This window comes from Tympanuchus pallidicinctus, unplaced genomic scaffold (assembly GCF_026119805.1).
Source record: "Tympanuchus pallidicinctus isolate F22 unplaced genomic scaffold, pur_lepc_1.0 scaffold22, whole genome shotgun sequence".
Taxonomy (NCBI): Eukaryota; Metazoa; Chordata; class Aves; order Galliformes; family Phasianidae; genus Tympanuchus; species Tympanuchus pallidicinctus.
Window position 1 is genome coordinate 27815031 of NW_026294739.1, and position 19734 is coordinate 27834764.

The 19734-nt window shown below is 39.5% G+C and overlaps 1 protein-coding gene across 2 annotated transcripts; it reads left to right on the forward strand.

Moving 5' to 3' along the window:
* Positions 1–68: 68 nt before the first annotated feature.
* CMC2 (C-X9-C motif containing 2) lies at positions 69–10695 on the forward strand. 2 transcript variants are annotated; one of them, XM_052686456.1, is made up of 5 exons: positions 69–172; positions 3574–3703; positions 7099–7170; positions 7961–8077; positions 9185–10695. In XM_052686456.1, the coding sequence occupies exons 2-5, from the start codon at positions 3623–3625 to the stop codon at positions 9257–9259; spliced, it is 345 nt and encodes a 114-aa protein (XP_052542416.1). In that variant the 5' UTR covers positions 69–172; positions 3574–3622; the 3' UTR covers positions 9260–10695. The 2 variants fall into 2 exon arrangements, with proteins under 2 accessions (XP_052542416.1, XP_052542417.1); XM_052686457.1 differs by lacking the exon at positions 7961–8077.
* Positions 10696–19734: the final 9039 nt, after the last annotated feature.

Genomic DNA, 19734 nt, shown 5'->3' on the forward strand with positions numbered 1-19734 from the left:
GCCCGGTGCAAGAGACGTCCAATCACAAGAGGCCCCGCCCCTCTTCCCTGCCCCTTCTATCTGAGGAGACTTCCGGCTGGGTATGCCCGGGCACTTCCGGTGTCCCGGTGCTGTGGCTTGGGGCTGCTCTGTTCGGTCCCGACTGGCTGGGTCCGTCCTTTTTGGAACAGAAGTAAGCTGTGAATAAAAGCTGCTCTTGCGAGAAGAGAATCCTTATACGGCTGGAGCTGCTCTACAACGGTAGCGCTACAGTTAGTCTGCAAAGGAAATGGATCTGTGGCTCTCAGCTCGGTCTCTTTCTATAAGGGCTTTTTGATATGTTTTGTGAAGAAGTGCAGGGTCTTTTTATGTGGGAGAGCTCAGATAGTTGGGGTCAGGTATGGTGGATGTGCTGAAATGTCTTTTATACGAGCAACTTTTGAAATGGAAAACATTTGAGCAACTTGGCTTAAAAAAGCCTTGCAATGGGTTCTACTGAAATATGGAAAAAATCAATGAGGAAAGCTGTTGCCTTGGTTTAAACGTTTATTTCACAGTTTTTTCCCCCATATGGAAATACTAACTGTTAAGCTAATTGGTGAGCCTGAAAAATCAACCAAGCTTATTTCTCCATCTGTGTCAGGGAACTGATTGGTTCTTATTCATGGGAGATTCTGTGAAAAGAAGAAAGAAACTTCCCTGTATTCCTGGTGTGCTGGTCCTATGCTTCATTTGGGAAAGAAGTGGGGATGTATGAAACCCCTTTGTTCTCCATGTTCTCACCTGTCACAAGGAGGTCAGGAGGAGAAGCTGGCAGATAGAAAAGAGCAGCTGTCCTAAAAGGCATGTGAATGAAGAGCTTGCCCTGCTCTTTTTGGACAGCCTTTTGTTTTCTGTCTTCTGCCTCAGTACTTGTGGTTATCTTGTGAATTCCATGGTGCTGATAGTTTCCTTTTGCACATTAATATTTGGTATTTCATATTGGTATTTTATATATTGACCAAGTGCTAAGTAGCTTGCTAGGTTAGAGACAGCTGTTCATACTTGTATTTAAAAGGTACATGAAAAGAGTGACGTTCTTTCTCCATGTCTTCAGCCTTCAGAGGCTAATAGAAATTTGCAGTTTGTTCTTATAGCATTTCACCTAAATCATTTAGCTATATGTATGCTGTAGTCTTTAACAAGGCAGGGAGAGTTGTGCAAGCTGCAGTATCTCCTATAAAATATATGAAAGGGCTGAATGCTCTTGCACAATTCAGTGGTATGTTTGTGCAAGAAGTTCATCTTTTCTGAATATTTGCCAATTTTTAATGTTGGCTTAGCATTCCACAGTCCATTTTTGTCTTAAAATAATTCCAGTGTTTTCCTAATGTTCTACTGTACTGCTATTATTTCTTCTACCCAGGTTTCATGTTTAACTCGGTGTTCTTTATCCAGCAGTTCTGTTCATATTTCCTCAGGGCAGTTTATATTGCTTTTTCTTAACTCCCCCCCCCCTTTTTTTTTAATAAGTATTTCTTTCATGCACAGAGTCCTTATGAGCTATTACATAAAACTCTGTCCACGTTAACTTAAATTCTAGCAAGATGGTGACTTGCTATCTTTATTTTAAGTTAAAGCACTACTAAAAAGAAACTGAGGAAACCAATAGCCCATTCTGTCCTTCTTCATCCATACTTTTGTTACCCTTTGAAACTCTTTCATCTACCCATCAGCTCCCTCTGGCAAAATGATTTTAACCTTCTCTGATCATTTATAGATGACAGACTCATCCAAACACAAATGTGGGATTTAGCACTGATAACACCATTCTGTCATGAACTTCAAAAGTATCTAAAGGCTCCAGTTGAGCCTCCGTTTGCTACTTTGTAGTAAAACATTTTCTTTTTTGAATGTTTGCTAATTCATTGTAGCCTATGTGAAGTGAATACCTTCTTAGGTAACTGAGCTTGCAAGATTTAAATGTTCTTGGTTTATGAAAATTAATTCAGGTGGTCCTAGAGCTGGTCACTCTGTCCAGGGAATGCTGACTCTAGTGTGGTTTCCAAATTCTGTGTGAAAAGTGCATACAATGTAACATACTTCCAGCTGCCGTGGGGGAGGTTCTTGAAAGAAATGACTGGATGTGTTTGCAAAGTCATGCAGAATGCACACTCATGGGTCTCCGAGAGCTTGTGAATTTGTTTAGAATTCTAAAATTTCATTTGCTTGTGGGAATGTAGTTCTTGTTAAGCAGAATATGTGATATGAAATACAGGGTAAATGAGCTTAGATAGCTCTTCAGGCCAAATATATTACTTGAGTATTGTAGGAATAGTAGAGAGGGTGAGAGCTGCCAGTGCTGCAAGTGAATATTGGGAGTTTGCAGTTGCTGACCACTGCCAGCCAGAATTTAGATGGCTTAGCTGTGGAGTGTTGAAACAACGATGGCTACTGAGCACAGATTTTTGCCTGATGTACTGCAGGTAGGAACCTGCTCTCTTTTGGAGGAAGGGCAATGATAAAATACCAGGTAAACGAGCTGAAGGACATCTACTTAACTTGTTGACAGCATGGTTAATACAAGGAGAATTTAGTCGAGATGAGCCCATTTGTCCTAGTATGAACTGGACTTTTCTTCTTCCCTCTCTGGTACAATAATCTTCCACAACAATCAAGTCATATTATTTCAGCCATTGTTATATGACAGTTTCATCCTTTTCAAAAAAGATGTGGAGAAAGGCTTCTGGAAATGTTTTCTTTTTTTAAGTGAGACGTTACATTAAAAAAAAAATGTTTCTAGAATGAAATTTGCTCGTGCCCCATAGAGCTGTACAGGGGAGCACCTGGGGGTCCTGGTTGACATGCAGTTAAACATGATTTAGCAGTGCACCCTTGTGGCAATAAAGGCTAGCAGCATACTGAGTTGTATTAAAGAAGTGTAGGTAAGTGGTTACTGTTCCACTCTCCTTGGCACTCTTGAGGACACAGCTGGTTTGTAAAGCATCATCAAAGCTTTGGATGGAGATTTTTTCGAAAAGCAAAGCACATAGATAACTAAAAAGATGCCAGTCCTCAGAGTGTTGTAATGAAATATCAGGGTGCTTTCTGTTCCTACCCACCTGTTTGCAGAGAGTAGAAAGAAGAAAAATACATACAGTAGAATAAATACATGTATATCATAGCTATCCTATATCGACTGGATATGGATTAGAACTAGATGATCTTAAAGGTCCCTTCTAACCCAAACGATTCTGTATGTGCTGTAATATATAATACATGTGCTAGAATGAAGAAAACTGAAAGAGGAGGATGAAAAGATAATCTGCAGTTCAAGAAAGGTTAATTCTCCTATTGTCCCTTAAAAGGAAAATCTCAAAAGCATCCTTAATGTCCATAATCACAAATAATTTAAACTCATAGTTAATATTTGAGCTCTACAGATAAGGAAGAGGCACATACTGGTTCAATTACCTTAAGTGCAGATTATAAATTATACGTATTATGTTGCATTTTGATTCAAAATACTGTTATTATAACACTGACACTATATGATAATTTCTTAAGTGATCAACTTGAACTTTTATTTATACATTCATATTTTAATGTTGGCAGGTGGAAATTTTCTCAGATTCTTTCTCTGCTAAAATCATCACTACGTAAGATGCATCCAGACCTGTCTCCTCACCTGCACACTGAAGAATGTAACCTCATTATCAGTCTGCTCAAGAAGTGCCACAAGGAGGTAAGGAGTTCTGAGCAGAGGAAAGAGTGGGTGGGCTGGGGAAATGAGTGGCAGAAAATTGGTGAGATTATCATACAATCATGGAAAAATCTCCAGTAGGCAGAGCAGCCATGAAACAGAGCTAGTATGTTTACACTGGTAAAGGTATCTGACAACTGCATGTAGAACTTTGCCAGTGATTTCAGTAGGGAATAAAATATACCTTAAAACGTCTTGTGTTAGAGCTATACAATGGTGGGCTGAGTGAAAATTGAAATAATTTTCGCATGTTTTAGCCTGTGTGTGTTGCTCACAGAATGTTCACAGCACTGCTGTACACCAGCTGCCTGCAGTGCAGATGCACAATGTGTATATATCTATATATGCAGGTATGCTGGTGTGCCTTACACTCCATGCTTGGAGAGCTAAATGTGAATTAACATTTGAATATTCCTAGTAGGCATGTACAAAGGCATGTAAAATACCTAATTATCTTCAGGGAACTCAAGGCTCTTCATTGCTGTGCTACAGAAACTTCATCTCATTCATTCAGAGGTTGTTTTTTAATTTGTTCTATAGCAAACTTCTGGACATAAATGAGTCAGCCCCTGAAATGTAAGTTATCTGCAGCACTGGTGCATTACTGTTAATTATTCTTCCAGTTCTCTCAGTTAATGTAAATAGATGTTCTGAACAGATGTACTTCTGTATCAAGTTGAATTTTCTAGTTTGCTCGGGGACAAAAGTATATTTGAATGTTTAATAGAATTCAGTGGTTTATACCATCTCATGCAATCTGCAGTATTTTCACCTCCGTGTTCAGCTGTGGTTTATAATTTTTGATAACACAATTATCCATAAATTGGAAGACAAAACATATTTAGCCTTACTGTTTTCTTAAGAATTCTGAATTTTTCTTTTCCAAAGTGCTTACAGAAATAAAAACAAGGCAGACAATATGTGAAATATGAGTGAAGATACTTAGTGTGAAAGAGACATAAAATTTTGTGAAGGTCTGGTTTTAAAGTAGCTGAACTAATGTTTAAAAAGCTTGTGTAGTACCTGATTTCTTATAAATTTAAAATGATAACAATGCAGGAAGCAGAGTTTATAACTAAATTTTAGTATTAACAAGTATACTGTACCAGGCTTGTTCAGTACATTTTCATCTGTTAGTTTGTACTACAGTGTTTTGAAACGTAAGCAAACTGGAATTGGTCAGTGGCATTCATGATGTTTTTCATACGGTTGTCTCTCTGTTCCTATGCACTGTGTAGGTACCTTAAACCTAAGACGTGCAGTTCTTATGTAGAACAGAACATCACCAAGCTGAACTATAACTTATCTGACTACCTTGAGTTTAGCAGAGAACAAGAACTGAATGCTGTACTTGATTTCTACAGCAGCGATTCAAAGTGATCTGCTGCCTGTTTGACTTACAAAGATTCTGGGAGCAGCAGTAATACATTCATGCACGGGGTTCTATTTTCTCATTCTGGTTTGCAGTTGGTCCCTTTATGTGAGGATGGATTAATTTTGTCAGTCTTAAGCTTATCTATGAGTGCATATTTGTGCTTCTCAGAACAGAGTGAAAACTTTCACGCTCGTTTAAAAGGATCAATAATTTTTGTTTAAAATTAAGGTAGATGTACTGAAATTAAAAAAAAGAAAAAATCTGAAGAGTTTGTGATCTTAATTATAGTATTTAGTGAGTATCTCCTGTTTTGTAAAAAGACCAAAGAACCTTCATGTGTAATTTAAATTAACATTGAGGACAAAAAAGCCTTATCTTGAATTCTGTATCCTGTGTTTGTGTTTTCACAAAATTCAGTCCATTTCTGATCAAGATCCCAAGGGTTACTTTAAGTCATATATCTGGTGGAGAGTATCTATGGTTAATTCTTATTTGATGTCATTTTATTTTTTTTAACAACTCTGCTCTTGGGCCAAGCACATGCCTTATTTTTATAGACAGCTGCTGAAAGAAATGCATATTGTCTCACAGTCATATTGCTGTAATGGGAATAATAACTATTTTTGGAAGACAGATTCCTTTTTCCTCAATCTGAGCTATAAACAGTTGACAGTTTAGGAGTCTGGCTAAATAAATGTGGATTCAACTCACTGTATCAGTAAGAGTAGAGTTAGCTTGGAATGTGGAGCGCTCACTTTGAAATCGGGCACGATAGTGTAAGAATAGAATAAAAAGTTAAATCTGCATAGCTAAAATAAAAATGTTTTAAAAGCAGATTCAGCTTTCAGTAAAGCAACCCTTTATCCCATGCGACTGCTTCAGTGTCATCTGATGCCCTTTATAAAGCAGAGAGATATAAACAAGTTAATTATAGCACTGCCATAGTTAAAGACTATGACAGACATTTATTAACGCACACTCCTAAGTTCAGCCGTGTTCTGCTAGCTGACATCTACCTTGCCCACTACTTGAACTCTTACTAGTGTTCAGCGTGTCTCTGAATCCATCTAGCTGCTCATCAGCCACGGAAATATGCATCGGTTTCCCTGATGCAAACTGGGTAACACTTAGCGATGCATCTAGCCTACAGCTGAGCTGTGTCACAAAGTGAATTCTTGAGGTTTGGAGAAACTTTACTCCCCTCGTCCCCACCTCCCCCCCATGCTAGTTCTAACATTTCAGTTGTTTATGTCCAGTGGATGCATCTTCTGGACCCACAGCACCTCACATTTTTCGCATAGCTGGGATAATGAAGTCCTTTGCCTGTAGGTCTTCCCACATCTTTCTAAATTGCAAATGAGTTCAGAACACAAAGATTTGTGTGTTAGTGAAGCTAGTGCTAAACGGAACTTTTATAACTGAGTCCTTGATCAACCAAGTGTATGTTCTACATCTAGACTTGATTACTTCAGTGTAGGTATTGTATTTCAGTCTGATTTTACAATATAAGCTTTCTGCAAGAGCACAGAATCACCGAATGGCCAGGGTTGGAAGGGACCTCAAGGATGATGAATCTCCAACCCCCTGCCACATGCAGGACCACCAACCTCCCCATTTAATACCAGACTGGGCTGCCCAGGGCTCCATCCAACCTGGCCTGCACACCTCCAGGGACGGGGCATCCACAGCCTCTCTGGGCAGCTGTTCCAGCACCTCACCACCCTCTCTGCAAAGAATTTCCCCCTGACATCCAACCTAAATCTTTCCTCCCTCAACTTAAAACCATTTCCCCTTATCCTGCTAAGATTGAGGTTATTCAGATGAGAAGTAGCTCTAACTCCTAGCTATACAGTAAAAAAAAATTAAAGCATCATTTTCCACAAAAGAAGTGGAAAAACAAGCTAGGATATATTGAAAAATGCAAGTGTCTTTTAAGAAATGTAGGGGTTTGGAGGAAGAATTTCTTGAATTGTTGTTCTTTTTCCTTTCCCTAATTTACTAGCACAATGTTCTGAGGTTTTTTGGCTATTGCAATGATATTGACCGTGAGATGCGGAAGTGCTTAAAGAAAGAGGTAAGAAATAAATTTAACTCATTAAATAACTAATAAAAGGAAAAAGTCCGTATGATAGAAAATGTTGTTCTTTTATAAGCAGTATAAATCAGTGAATAGACTTTGATATGTAAGCCCATTCTGGGTTGGGCACTTTGGACCTCATTTATATGTTTTTGGGGGGATAAATTTAGCAGGAAAATTGCATAAATGAAGCTTGAAATTGAAATGGTGCTGAGACCAATCTGAGCTAGGAACGTGCATCTCTCTACTTTTGGCAAGATTTGGCCCTGAAAGTAATAACTGGAATCACAGAGGGTGCTGTTAAAGGCAATATTTTCCTGTGGAGATGTAAATGTATGTGCTGACACTTTACAGTGTTTTTTCTTTTCAGATTGAAAGTCTTGAAATAATTGCAGAGTACAATTCTGAATGATTATTTCTTGCACAAAACTTTGTTAAATAATAGTTACTTTTTGAATCTCTTAAACGAGATGGAAGGTTTAGATATATCATCACAAATAGTGCAGTTTGGATGGGTATCTGGCTTTAACAAATAACATGGACTGTATTGGGGTTTACTAACAAAATACACGTTTTTTAACCTGCATTTAATACTGCAAATAAGAACTGTCACTTCAAAGGTTGCTTCTGATCAGAACAATTTGGGTTCCTCTTTACCCATCTTCCTTCTATTTCTCTGTGGGAATTATTTGACACAAGTAGATGAAATTACCATTCCCCTCCAAACTGTAGCAGGCATTTGGAAAACAAGTTTCATATAACCTTATTTTTCTTTCTTCCATTAAAGCTATTACACTGTAATGACTTCTTGAAGGCTATGTTTCTTCACCTGAAAATCTGGCTACACTGCTATTCTATTACTATGAAGTCTCTGTTCAAAAGTCCTGTGAGAAGCTGTTCACAGGTATAGAATAGATACAAAATAGGCACAGATGAAATTGCTAGAAGTCCATTGTGTTCTACATAATATCATAGGAGAATTGGTGGAAAAACAAATGTTAGCAACATGGCATGGGGAAAAAAATTTAAGCATTCTGTTAATGTTAAGTGATGTTTCATGCCTTTCTTTCAGTTGTAAAACAGTCAGTATGATGAATGAAACACTGGAAACTCTTTCCAAAATCCATCTGCTTAGTAGTCTAGTACATTATGTAGGCATTTGTGGTTTCCTTAGTCTTTCATATTAATTATTAAAAAAAAAAATTAACAAATACATGCTCTAAGCTAACATCAAGAGTTATTTGCATCTCCTGGCATATATACCAAATCTGTATAGCTTTTTTTTTTCCATTTCTTTTTAGCCATTAAGAAGGTTTCATTTTTGGCTCTAATGAAAGATTCTTCAGTCTTCAGACTCCTGCTAATGCAGGAGCATATTTCAAAGATAGGCTTCACATTTGAGATACACACATGAATGTTTTCTTGATGTTGTTCACAATGGAGTTCCATTTCTTTTATTTTTTTAAACTGTACAAAAAATTACCCTAACTCAACCCATATTTGCCTTTGTTCCTTTCATCTTGGTATATTGCTTTATCTGTGCATATAATTAATGACCGGGATCAAAAATAGACCAAGCCTGTGATGACAAATTCATATTTCAGAAGGCAGGCACACATGTTAGTCTGCATCTTTTAAAAGGAAAAGAGCCCGATCAGTGCTTTAGAATAGCATTAATGCAACTTTTTTTCTAGTTTGTGTGAAGTGTAGCTGTCAAACTTAAGATGGATATGTAATTAACTTCCTCCACAAGATTAATGGAATCTTTCTTTATTAGGATGTTCTAATATTCTTTAGCTTAATAACCTCTAACTTAGAAACTTGTGTTTTAATAAAATAAATGTTAATTTCAAAGTGGAAATGAATGGGTATATAGATATGAGGAACTACATATCTAACATTAAAGATATTGTTTCTGATCCTGAGTAATAAAGGCTCTGCATGTTTCAAATCTGACTTATCAGTTTGGTGGGAATAGCTGATCTAATAATTTCCCTGCTCTGTCTTCCAGTATGAAGAAAAAAGGGCCAGGAACAAGGAGTTGCGTCGGAAAATAATTAATGCTCACAAAAACTTGGAGAAGTGAGCTGTACCATACATGGACAATTGCATCTCAATAGGGACACACACTTGAGAATTGATAGAATATCTCTTTCAAATTGCCAATATTCAGCCTGTGGTTTGTGAAACGATGGAAAAATAAATGTACCTAAAACATACTAATTTCCAGAAACGTAAACTGAATGTGGCAAAAATAAACTGACTGCTCACAAGTTAATTTTTGGCCTCGAAAAGGCACCTGTTGTGACAACTCTTCATTCTGTTATAATTTTGTTATGACTATTAAGTAATGATGTATCAAATATCAATGTGCGTGGAGTATTATGTATTCAAAGCTGCAGCATTCCCAATCCTGTGTTGAGTTGCATTTATTCCTTCACAGTTAGTAGTTTCTCTTTCATCTTTTTTTCCTCGCAAAATGCTGACTGATTTATCACAACACTATGAAGAGTGAATGAAAACATTGTTTAAATGGATTACTAGAAATGAATTTCAAACCAATGTGGCTTGAAATTGAAGCTGGCCTATCAAGCAATTAGTGGAGCTCTAGTATTTTTGCTGAAGCCAAAATGACGAAATGACCATTTTCCGTTGAGAACGTTAAGAATTCCTCCTGCCAACTGTAAGCACAGAATAGACTGCCATAAGTCAACTTGTTTATCATACGTGATGCAGATTGCTTTAGCAACTCAGAATGGAACTTTTTCAGGGATTCTAAAGCACTGCCTTGATTTATACTGAGTACAGTCAGAGTCTGCTGAGCGCTGCCAAAAATACAAGCTAAGTTGTTCATCTATGTACGCTTGTACAAAGGGGGCGTCAAGTCATGATTACTGCTGTTGGAGAAAAACTCGGGTTAGAAAATGCATCTTGTCTTTCAGTTGCTCAAATCAATGAGCAGTGTGCTAATCAAGCTGCCTCGTTAGCTACAAGTGTTCTGAAGTGCCTAACTGCAGAAAGTTCTGAACGTGTTTCTGAATGCCAGGAATTTCATGAGGATGCTGTGTTGGTTTATGCAGCAGTGGAGCTGCTTTGTTGAATGTCTCTTGGATTTCCCTTTTGTTTTTTTTAATGACTTTTCTGTTTTGCTTAGCAAAAAGACTCCTTAAAAGTAAATTTTATTGAGCTAAATATAAATAAATCTCTTGAAGCTTTTTGAGGAAAGAGTGTCTGCTGTCAATGAATGCAGCAGTCTGTGTATCAATGCTAGTTCTTGTAACAGTCTTACATTTAGTTCTTGCATCTGCTTTGGAACAAAGCTGTATTTTGAAAGATTAGTTAGAAGTATTTGACTTGTTTTTCAATACATGGATGGACCCAGTTGTGTTGGTAAAGCTTGACTGCAAAGGTATCCGTGTAGAAGGTGAGAGTTCCACAAAAAACTGAATTTATTACTGCAGTATGTTTTGATGTGCTCTCTACTTTCTTAGGATAAATAAATGGTATGTTATGTAAATTAAATGCTCTAGTGGTTGGAAATGGTGCAGTTGGTGTTATAAGGATACTTTTGAAGAGGACTTCATAGTGGAGTTCCCAGAATGAGAACTTTGAATCTTTGACCCTTCCTTTTCTGAGGATAAAACATCTTAAGTAAGATTTGGTGTTGCCTGGAACCTATAAATAGAGAATTGTCTTAAAGATTAGGTTGAGAGGCTAATACCTGAGTGTAAAAGCACCGATGCTTTCTTTTATTCTTTTACCAGATTCCATGATTCCAGATCTTTCACTAAATAGCAATAAAATAAGAACTGAAGAGATGCATAACATTGTGAGTATGCAGTCGTACTTCCAAGGATCAGTGCATTTAACAAATGAAAGCCCAAGTGTTGTGCACTGTTCATGAGTTTATTTTCTCTTGCTGGGAGATCAAATGCTGACATCTCTTCCTTCAGAAGAGCCTGCTGAACAGCATAATGTACGTATGAAAGAGCAGGGCCAGCTCTTGCTCTAGTGTTAAACTCTGACTGTGAAGATCATTGTACTGGTGCTCAATTCTACTAGGAATAGCTTGGAACATTAGTTACCTGTCAGGGGAAATTAACATGAGTTATACTGCAGTGAGTGCTCAGTGGCTAGCTTGCTGTAAATTAACTCAGCACACCCTTCATCTGCAGCGAGTGCTCTGGTGCAGCATAGCTTGCTGTGCCTCACAAATGTAATACTGGAGCAAAAGCTGCACCTATTGCTTAAGCGTTTGTAGCTCCATGCTGTTACAGAGATAAAAATTCAGTGCATCACTGTCTACCTTCATCCAGTTTAACAGTTGTCTTTCTCCCAGCTGATAAACTGAGTAGTCATACAGTTAGGGTAACCGTTCCCAAACAGCAATGAATGGACTTCTACAGGCATGTGCAATTTCCTGAAAATTGGGGTGTACTAAAAAGAATCCTGTAAGAAATGCGGTTTGGATAAGCACTGCACAGGAATGATTAATATGAATAGCTATATAACTGAAGCATGCAGCTGAAAAGTTAGAATTATGCATGGTGTGAATCATTGTAATGAGTATTTCTGATGTTATTTATATACTTTGCTAAAGCTTTAGACAGGTATAGTGATTTAACAGGCATTTCTTAGTGTTGGCACTGCCCATGTTTTAAAAGAAGGCATGGCATCTAATATAAAATGATATATGTGGGGTATAGTGATTTAACAGGCATTTCTTAGTGTTGGCACTGCCCATGTTTTAAAAGAAGGCATGGCATCTAATATAAAATGATATATGTGGGGACTTTTATAGAATACATAAACTGATGTAAGCAATGTGAAAGATTTCAGAATCTGATGGTTTAAGGTTAATAATTAACATTTGTTCTCAAGAAAAGGGGATGCTGTGCTTGCACCAAGTAATGGATTGTTGGCTTAAGTTACAAATTCTGTATTATTAACATTCACTGAAGTGAAATATCATGGAAAATCCTAATTGTCCCGTTAGATTTGTTTATTTGATAGAAGCTTTTGCTTGTAACTTGCTAATTCTGATACCAGGCACAAGGCGCAGCAAAACGTGGTCCAAAACGTGCACTGGGGCACCGTGAGATCAGCCCTCTAACACCGTGCTTCTACAAAACCCTGGTTAAAAACTTCTTAGCCTTAGCTGCCAGCAACCTAGGGCCACGTTGCTCTGAATGTAAGTACGCGCTGCTCCAGCACTGGGCTGAAATGGTGATTCCCCGTCTTGTAATCACTCTGCTCCCTCAAAGTTACGCAGTTCTTTCCAAGCCGATGCGCTGAGCAGCAGCCGCGGCCATCGCTGCGGTTCCCTCCGTGCACTGTTCTTCCGAGCCCCGCGGGGCGTTCAGTTCGGGCTGTGCGGCTCAACCTCTCCGCCAGCCAGCAGCCCGGCACCGAGGGGCTTTGTGGTGGCTGCACGGGGAACGCATTGCTCATAAACCGGCTCATTGCACAGCCGTCCCCGTCCCAACATCCATCCCGCGCCCGGCCCGCTCTGCTCCGGCGGCGGCCTCGCTCCACAGCGCCGCCCAGCGGTCCCGGCGGGAAGCGGCACGCCACGTGCAGTGGCCGCCATCTTGTGGTGCCCCGCTGTCCCCTGCAGCCACGTGTGGGTGCCGGCGTGGCTCTGCGCCTCAGGTAAATGCCGTGGTTTCCTCAGTGGTTTTTCAGGTGTTTCATTCCATGGAGCATTTCTGCGGCCCTCTGGGTGTGCTCCAATAGCTCCGTCTCTCTCCTGTACTGGAGAGACACGTGGACGCAGTGCTCCAGCTGAGGTCTTACAGTAGAAGGAAGGATCTCCTCCCTCACCCTGCTGGCTGCCCTTCTTTTGATGCAGCCCAGGACAAAATTGGCCTTTGGGGCTGAGGGCACAGAGCTGGCTGATGTCCAGCCTGCCACCTACCAGCGTCCTCAGATCCTTTCCAGCTGGGCTGTTCTCTGCCCTTTTGTCCCCCATCTTATCCTGACAGTGGAGGTTGCCATGACTCAGGTGTAAGGCCTTGTACTTGCTGAACCTCACTTGTTGCACTTTTTCACAGCTATGTATTCGTGTAGATCGTTTTGTTGTATTCTGCTTTGCTTCATATTTTAACACTGCTAGTAATGAACATGCAAAGTATTTTGTGTGTAAGTGATGTTAGTGAGGCAGCCGCGGTTACAAGCAGCCCACGAAATCATATTCAATCAACGTTAAATATGTTCTACTTAATAGTTGTCTTTGGGATGCTTGTGTTCCCAATTTAATTTAAGCTCTGCCCCGTTAGGGTTTCCAAAAACCTCAGAGGAAAACAGAAATCAAATCCCCAAATGAGTAATACTGAATGGAATAACAGATCGTTCCTAATTGGTCCGCAGCGTCTTCACTGAGGTGAATCTACACGTGTGTGGTGTGCGACAGCAGATGGTCCAGACCTGGTTGCTGTTCGCTGCTGTACAGTTTGCAGAGGGCACTCTTGGAGAATGTGTTTCGAGATACAAGTAATTTTCATGATCAGAGAGTTCTCTTATTTTAACCAGGAACATAGGAGAGGCTGGCTGATTATTACATTTGGTGTGAGAAAAAAGGTTGAAATACTAAAAGGTTTTCTGGAAAGCCTGTTAGCCCCCGCTGAGATGCTGCTATGCTGCTGTTGGTTCTGTTTTGCAGAATGGCCAAGAATAGATAGTGTGAAGGCTAGTGAAAAGTAGCACCAAGGAAACCTGAAACTCTCATCCGGAGCTTCTTGGTGTGCAAGATGGAAGATCTTAAATCATCTTGTTGCTGTCATGAGTTTTTCGGTGCTGGGCTTGTTCGAGAGTTCCTGTTTCTATGCTTGAGACTGTGTTTGTTGTGAGGGGGAAGATCACGTAGTTGAGCTAAATCTGGTTGGGAAGTTGCATATTAATGCAGGAAGTCATGCATTAGGTGGAAACCAATTACAGTGTCCAATGTTCACCGAAAATGTTCCAGTGTCTTCTCATGTGTTAAAAGATACTGCATACAGAAGTTACGTGTTACTTGTTATACTGGGGAAGGAGAAAGGATGTGCCTGCAAGTGAAAGGGGAATTGTCACTTTCAGCAGGACAGCAGGTGGAGGCATTGTCCATTTGAAATTATCTTAATTGGATCAGGTTGAGTATCTGGGGAAGAACTTCAGAAGTTCTTTCCTGGGATTTATTTGTAGCTTGATGCGGTTGGTACTGTTTCTGGCTACGGACCAACTGGCCTGTTTTAGCACATTGTTACGCTGTTCAGTTGAAGCTTCCTTAAGTCCTTACACAAAAAATGATAGTGATTTAAGTTATGCCTGGCAAGTGTAGGTCACATAAGCCTTCGTTTATATTGTGCCCTTTCCTTGGTTGAGTTACCTTCCATTTGAGGCCAAAAGACTGTACAGCAGTTCTTGTTTTATGTGGGTTATTAGGAAAAAAGAAGAGGAAAAAGTAAAGGCGGTGTTGTAGGCTTTCTGAAATTACTAGTGGTGGTCATGGTCCAAGGCTATGTTTGAAGTTGGATTCCACATGTATGCTTGTGTATGTATATTTGTGTGTATAAAAATAGGTACAACAGTAAAAGAAAGGAAATGGCAAATTTAACCACTACTTCAGCACTTTTCTTTAAATAACAATAATTTCTTATCATAAATACACGTATTTCAATTGACTAGCAATGACAAGTAATGCAAGTTATTTTTGTTCTTGCCATAAACACTTCAAAGTAATTATGGTTTACTCTCCAAAGTTAAATCACCATTTTCTCATCTTCGTTTCAGCTTCCTCTGAAAGTGGTGATGAATAAATACTTTGACATAGCCCCTTGGGGTCTGTGGTGTGTTACAGAAAGGCAGCATAGACACAGACAAAAATAGCCTGGAGAAACCTCAAGTTTATCAAGACACTTAGATTTTAGCTAGTGATGGATGTGAAACAAAACCATGGACTTTTACACATCTGTGAGCTGAAGTTCAGATTCAGATCTGTTTTTATTTTACAGCTTCCTCTTATCTCTGTAAGAAGGACCCAAACCATAGTTTCAAGCTTCTCATCCTAAGGATGAGATGTGTGGGCCTGAAGCTAAACCCAAATTTAGATGTGTGCTAGTTTTATCTTTTTCTTTTTTAAAGAGCCAAAACATGAAAACTATTTTAGCAGCTGGCCGTTCCGAGTTCTATCATAGCTAAATTAGGATTCTTAATTTAAATGTAAAATTGGTGGTTAGGAAAGGGAAAATCACAAGATGCTTCCCTGAGACAGTTGGCAGGTGGCAAGTTTGCACACTATTTTCCTGGAAACTTACGCTGGGTCACTTGATCTTGACTTGAAAACTGGTACTGAAATGGTGAGATATTATTGCTGTTGAGCAGAAACTGCTTGCAACATAGGACAACAGTTACATATAAGGTTCATGATGGAATCAGAGATACACTAGACATTTTCTGTTATAAGCAAAGTATGTGGAGGGGATTTGTAACTGCGGCTGGTTTTCTACAGAAATTGCATTCTGTTGCATTCTTTTCACAGCAACATGTGAGATTTCTTTCAATTAGATACTTCTGAAATTGATTTAAAGACAATGTTCTTTCTATTTTACAAACAGGCAGTTGAGCCTGGCTAATGGTTTTGTTTTGCATGTTTGTGGGAATTAATTCTCCATTCTGAGTCCACTTTTCCTAGGTCAGCAGCTAGCAGTGAGGAACATTAAGTAAAAATAAAACGCCTATTTTTAGTTCAGCTACATAATGTTCTATTTATAATACTGAAATTTCAGCTAGTACCTGCCCCCTTCCAGTTCAATGAACTCAACTCTTCTGTTGGCCCTCCCTGCTCTTTTTTCACACCTGCCCCACTCGATTCTTTTGCAGTTATTTGTGTACGTCTGAGGATGCTTTTCCAGGAGGGCTCTTAATTCTGCACAGTGCTGACAGCTATCAATTCAAGTGATTTGACTTCCTTTTGAAGGAAAGGCAAGTAGCAGCTACCAGGGGATACTCAAAATTTGGCATAATTCACTTGGCTGAATGGAACTCTCCAAAAAAGAGACAAAGAAACAGACAAACAAAACCACAAACCCTGCAGTCATAATGATGTATGAGTCTCTGCAACACCTAGATAGGTTTTTCTTTCTTGTTTCAATCCCTCATGGCTAGTGAAAGTGAGAAACTTCATTTTCCTCCGGGTGATACATGATGGTCACTTTTTGTTTCCCCTTTTATTTTGAATAAATCTTAACACAGCTCACAATACTAACAAAGAAGGAAGCAATCGTAGAATGGCTTAGGTTGGAAGGATCCTTAAAGATCATCCACTTCCAACTCCTATACCATGGCCAGGGTTGCCTCTCTATAATCACTGCACAGGGCCCCATCCCATTGTCATCTGCAACTTAACGAGGGTGTACTCAAACCCCTCATCCGGATCATCAATAAAGGTACTAAACAGGTATAAACCAGCCCCAGTGTTGACCCTTGGGAAATAGCACTCGTGGCCATTTGCCAGGTGGATGTAACGCCGTTCACCACTGTCTGGGCCTGGCCTTCCAGCCAGATTTTTACCCAGCAAATAGAACACCTGTTTAGGCCAGCTTCTCTAGGAGAATGCAGTGGGAGAGAGTGTCAGAGGCTTACTAGTGATAGGATGAGGGGAATGGCTTCAAAACGAGAGGAGATTTAGGGTAGGTGTTTGGAAGAACATCTGCTATTTAGAAGGGACATTGATAAAAATGAGTTGAAAACCTCAGGGTCTAGCTGAACTCTGGGGTTTTGCCAAGTAAAAGATGGCCCTCAGCATAAGACCTTAGGAAAAATGCATTTGTGCAAAGGCAGTTTTTAGCCTGTCCATGGCCTTGTAGATAAGGCAGTCACTGTAAGAGCAGGAATAGTTCCAAAATACATTTGTCAACTTGGAGAGTTAGAAGGAAATATTAACCTGCTACTGGGTGTTCTGCTGCCCTCAGAGAAGGCTGCATTTGGAAATACCACTCTGGTTAAGCCGAAACTAATGCAGAAAAAATTCCATTTAGAAGAAATCTATGAAGCCGGATAGATCTTATAATTCACCAGAGACCAAGAATAAAAAATAATAAAAACATTTTTATTTCCTCTGTACAATGTATCTTGCTTAGAAGAAATGAAATTACTTGTAAACCTACTGCTTTTCATCTGGGTTGAGTCATGCTAGAGACCGATGAGGAGTCGGATGGGGGCGGCGGAGGAGGGAATGCAATTCTGGTAATGTGAAGACCTTGTCATTGTGTGGCAAAGTTTGGATTTTAAGAGCCATCATTTGTGCTTCAGAGAAATTTTTGTGCAGTGTGTTTGATGCATGGTACTGGATGTACTGTGCTGGGTTGAGTTGTGCTGGAAATGGAGTGGATGAGCAAGGAGTGTGCCAGGCATGGTTGGCTTGTTCTAACATAGGTAACAAAGCCTGATAGCTGGAAGCATCTGTGCTTGGGGAAAGCTAGGGGCAAAATAATATAAACCTACTACTTCAAAAAATGGACAACAAACCCTGTAACCTGTGCTGCTTCACAAAATTTGGTGGTAGGGGTACAGAGCGCTTCTTGTAATCAGATTCCATTTATAAACAGCTCCATATTGCAATGAGATGTCAGGTGCCTTCAGAGCAAAAGCAAAAGGTAATGTTTCTGGGTGCTCCATTTCATCTCCTGTTTTGGATACAGATCCAAAGAGAATTTCTCCTCAGAAAGAGCTCAGTGTTTTGGGTTCATTTATTTTTTTATTCATTCATTAATTCTTTAATATGCATTTTTAGTACCAGAAGCAATGATAAATGAAAAACAAATGAGGTATAAGCACAGGAAAAAGTACAAACCTTACTTCTTCATTTCTAGACCTTCACCAGTGGTTGGGAAAAACATTCCTTTTCGGAGAGAAGGGCAGTGGTTGGAAGGAGTTAGATGGCATAAATGTGAATTGTGTTGTTAGATTAGGTGGGGATGGGGGGAGGGTAGAGATTTGTGGCAGGGATATTAGAGGGTTGTCAGTCTGTGCTTTGAGGAGAGACCACATAGTGGACAAGGTAAGGGCGGAAAGAAAATGTGGAAAAGTGGGAGGGCAAGAAAATGTCCACTGTGTGTGAAGGGAGGAGGAGAAGGAGCAGACCAAAGCTGAGTGTAGGTCTGGATAGGACCCATCAGGTGCAGAGAGTACAATTTAATGAGGGGTGGGCAGTTTGTTGTGTCAGAGGTAGTGGTGGAGCTTCGCAAGAGACAGGAGGATGTTGAGTCACAAATGTAAAAAGGCCATCATGCCTGTGATGGCTGTGTCAGCAGGAAAATGCATCTCTGTAGACCTTAGGTGGAGACTGTGATGATTACAACAGCCTTCTGAGCAAAGGAATTTCCATTTTTAACTTTCTTTACCTTTTAAAAAGTTCTGATCCTTTCATGTCTTGTAACAAACATCCTCTGAGTTATTCATTAAATGACTAATATTCTTGCACTTTATACAGTCATAAATAACATGTGGTATATGTGACCATTCCTGGCAGAGCTTCAAACTCTGTTTCTGCAAATAAGCATTTGTTTGCCTTCTACTTAATAGTAAGAATGCAGGCATGAAGACACCATTCGGTAGCATTTTTTCAAATACTTTGAGTCTTTGCTCCAACTCATTGCATTTTCCCAATTTTCTTTTTTTTTAACGACAAACGCCACCCTGCTTCCTGGTCTCCCATCCTCCATTCACCTTTCACTCAGCAGAATCCTTTCCCAAGCATTGTGTGGGTCTGACGAAGTACAAATATGTTAAAAATAATTTTTTAACATTATGCCATTGTTCTATTTTTCCTGAAGATTTTTTCCCCCCCTTTGTTCAATCCAAACCTGTTTGATGCTGTCTTCTTAGCTTAGTGGTACACAGCGTATAAATTTAACATAGCCTCTCAATTATTTCTGCATGTTTAATTTCAGTATCTGTTTTACTTCATAAACTTTGGAAAGAGTTCCAGACTGGTGAATATTTTTACACCTGATACATTACTTGCTTCTATAACATACACACCAAGTACGTTACAGATATATCTGTATTTCTGAATAAACATCTTCGTTTAGAGACTGGCTTAAGACAGGAGAAAATTAATATGATATAATATCCTTCTTTCACGTTAGAGAATACTCTGTGGAGCCAGTGATGGCTTCAGATTTTATTGGAATGAAGTACAGTTACTGTTTTAGAGCATAAAGTGGGAATACATGAGTTGCTTTTGCACATATGCACTTGTGCCCAGTGTCTGCTATGGATGAAAGGTCGTGGCTGACAATAGAGCCCGTGTGTCACAACAGTTTGCAGCCCTCTTTGTTTTTTGAAGGTACTTAGAGCACTGAGTGTGGTTAAAAACCTTTGTCCATCAGCAGAATATTCACAAGAATAGATGGTAACTGTTTATAGAGGTGTGTCTGTGTTCACCTGTTTCTTGGATGCTAATGGAATAGGCTGGTTTTGCTCCTTGTGAAAAGGGGCTGGTGCACATCTGTTGCATTGTATTAAGTGGTGTGCCAAATCTAGCTCTAGAAGTTCCACCAGGGAGGCAGCTGATGCACTGCT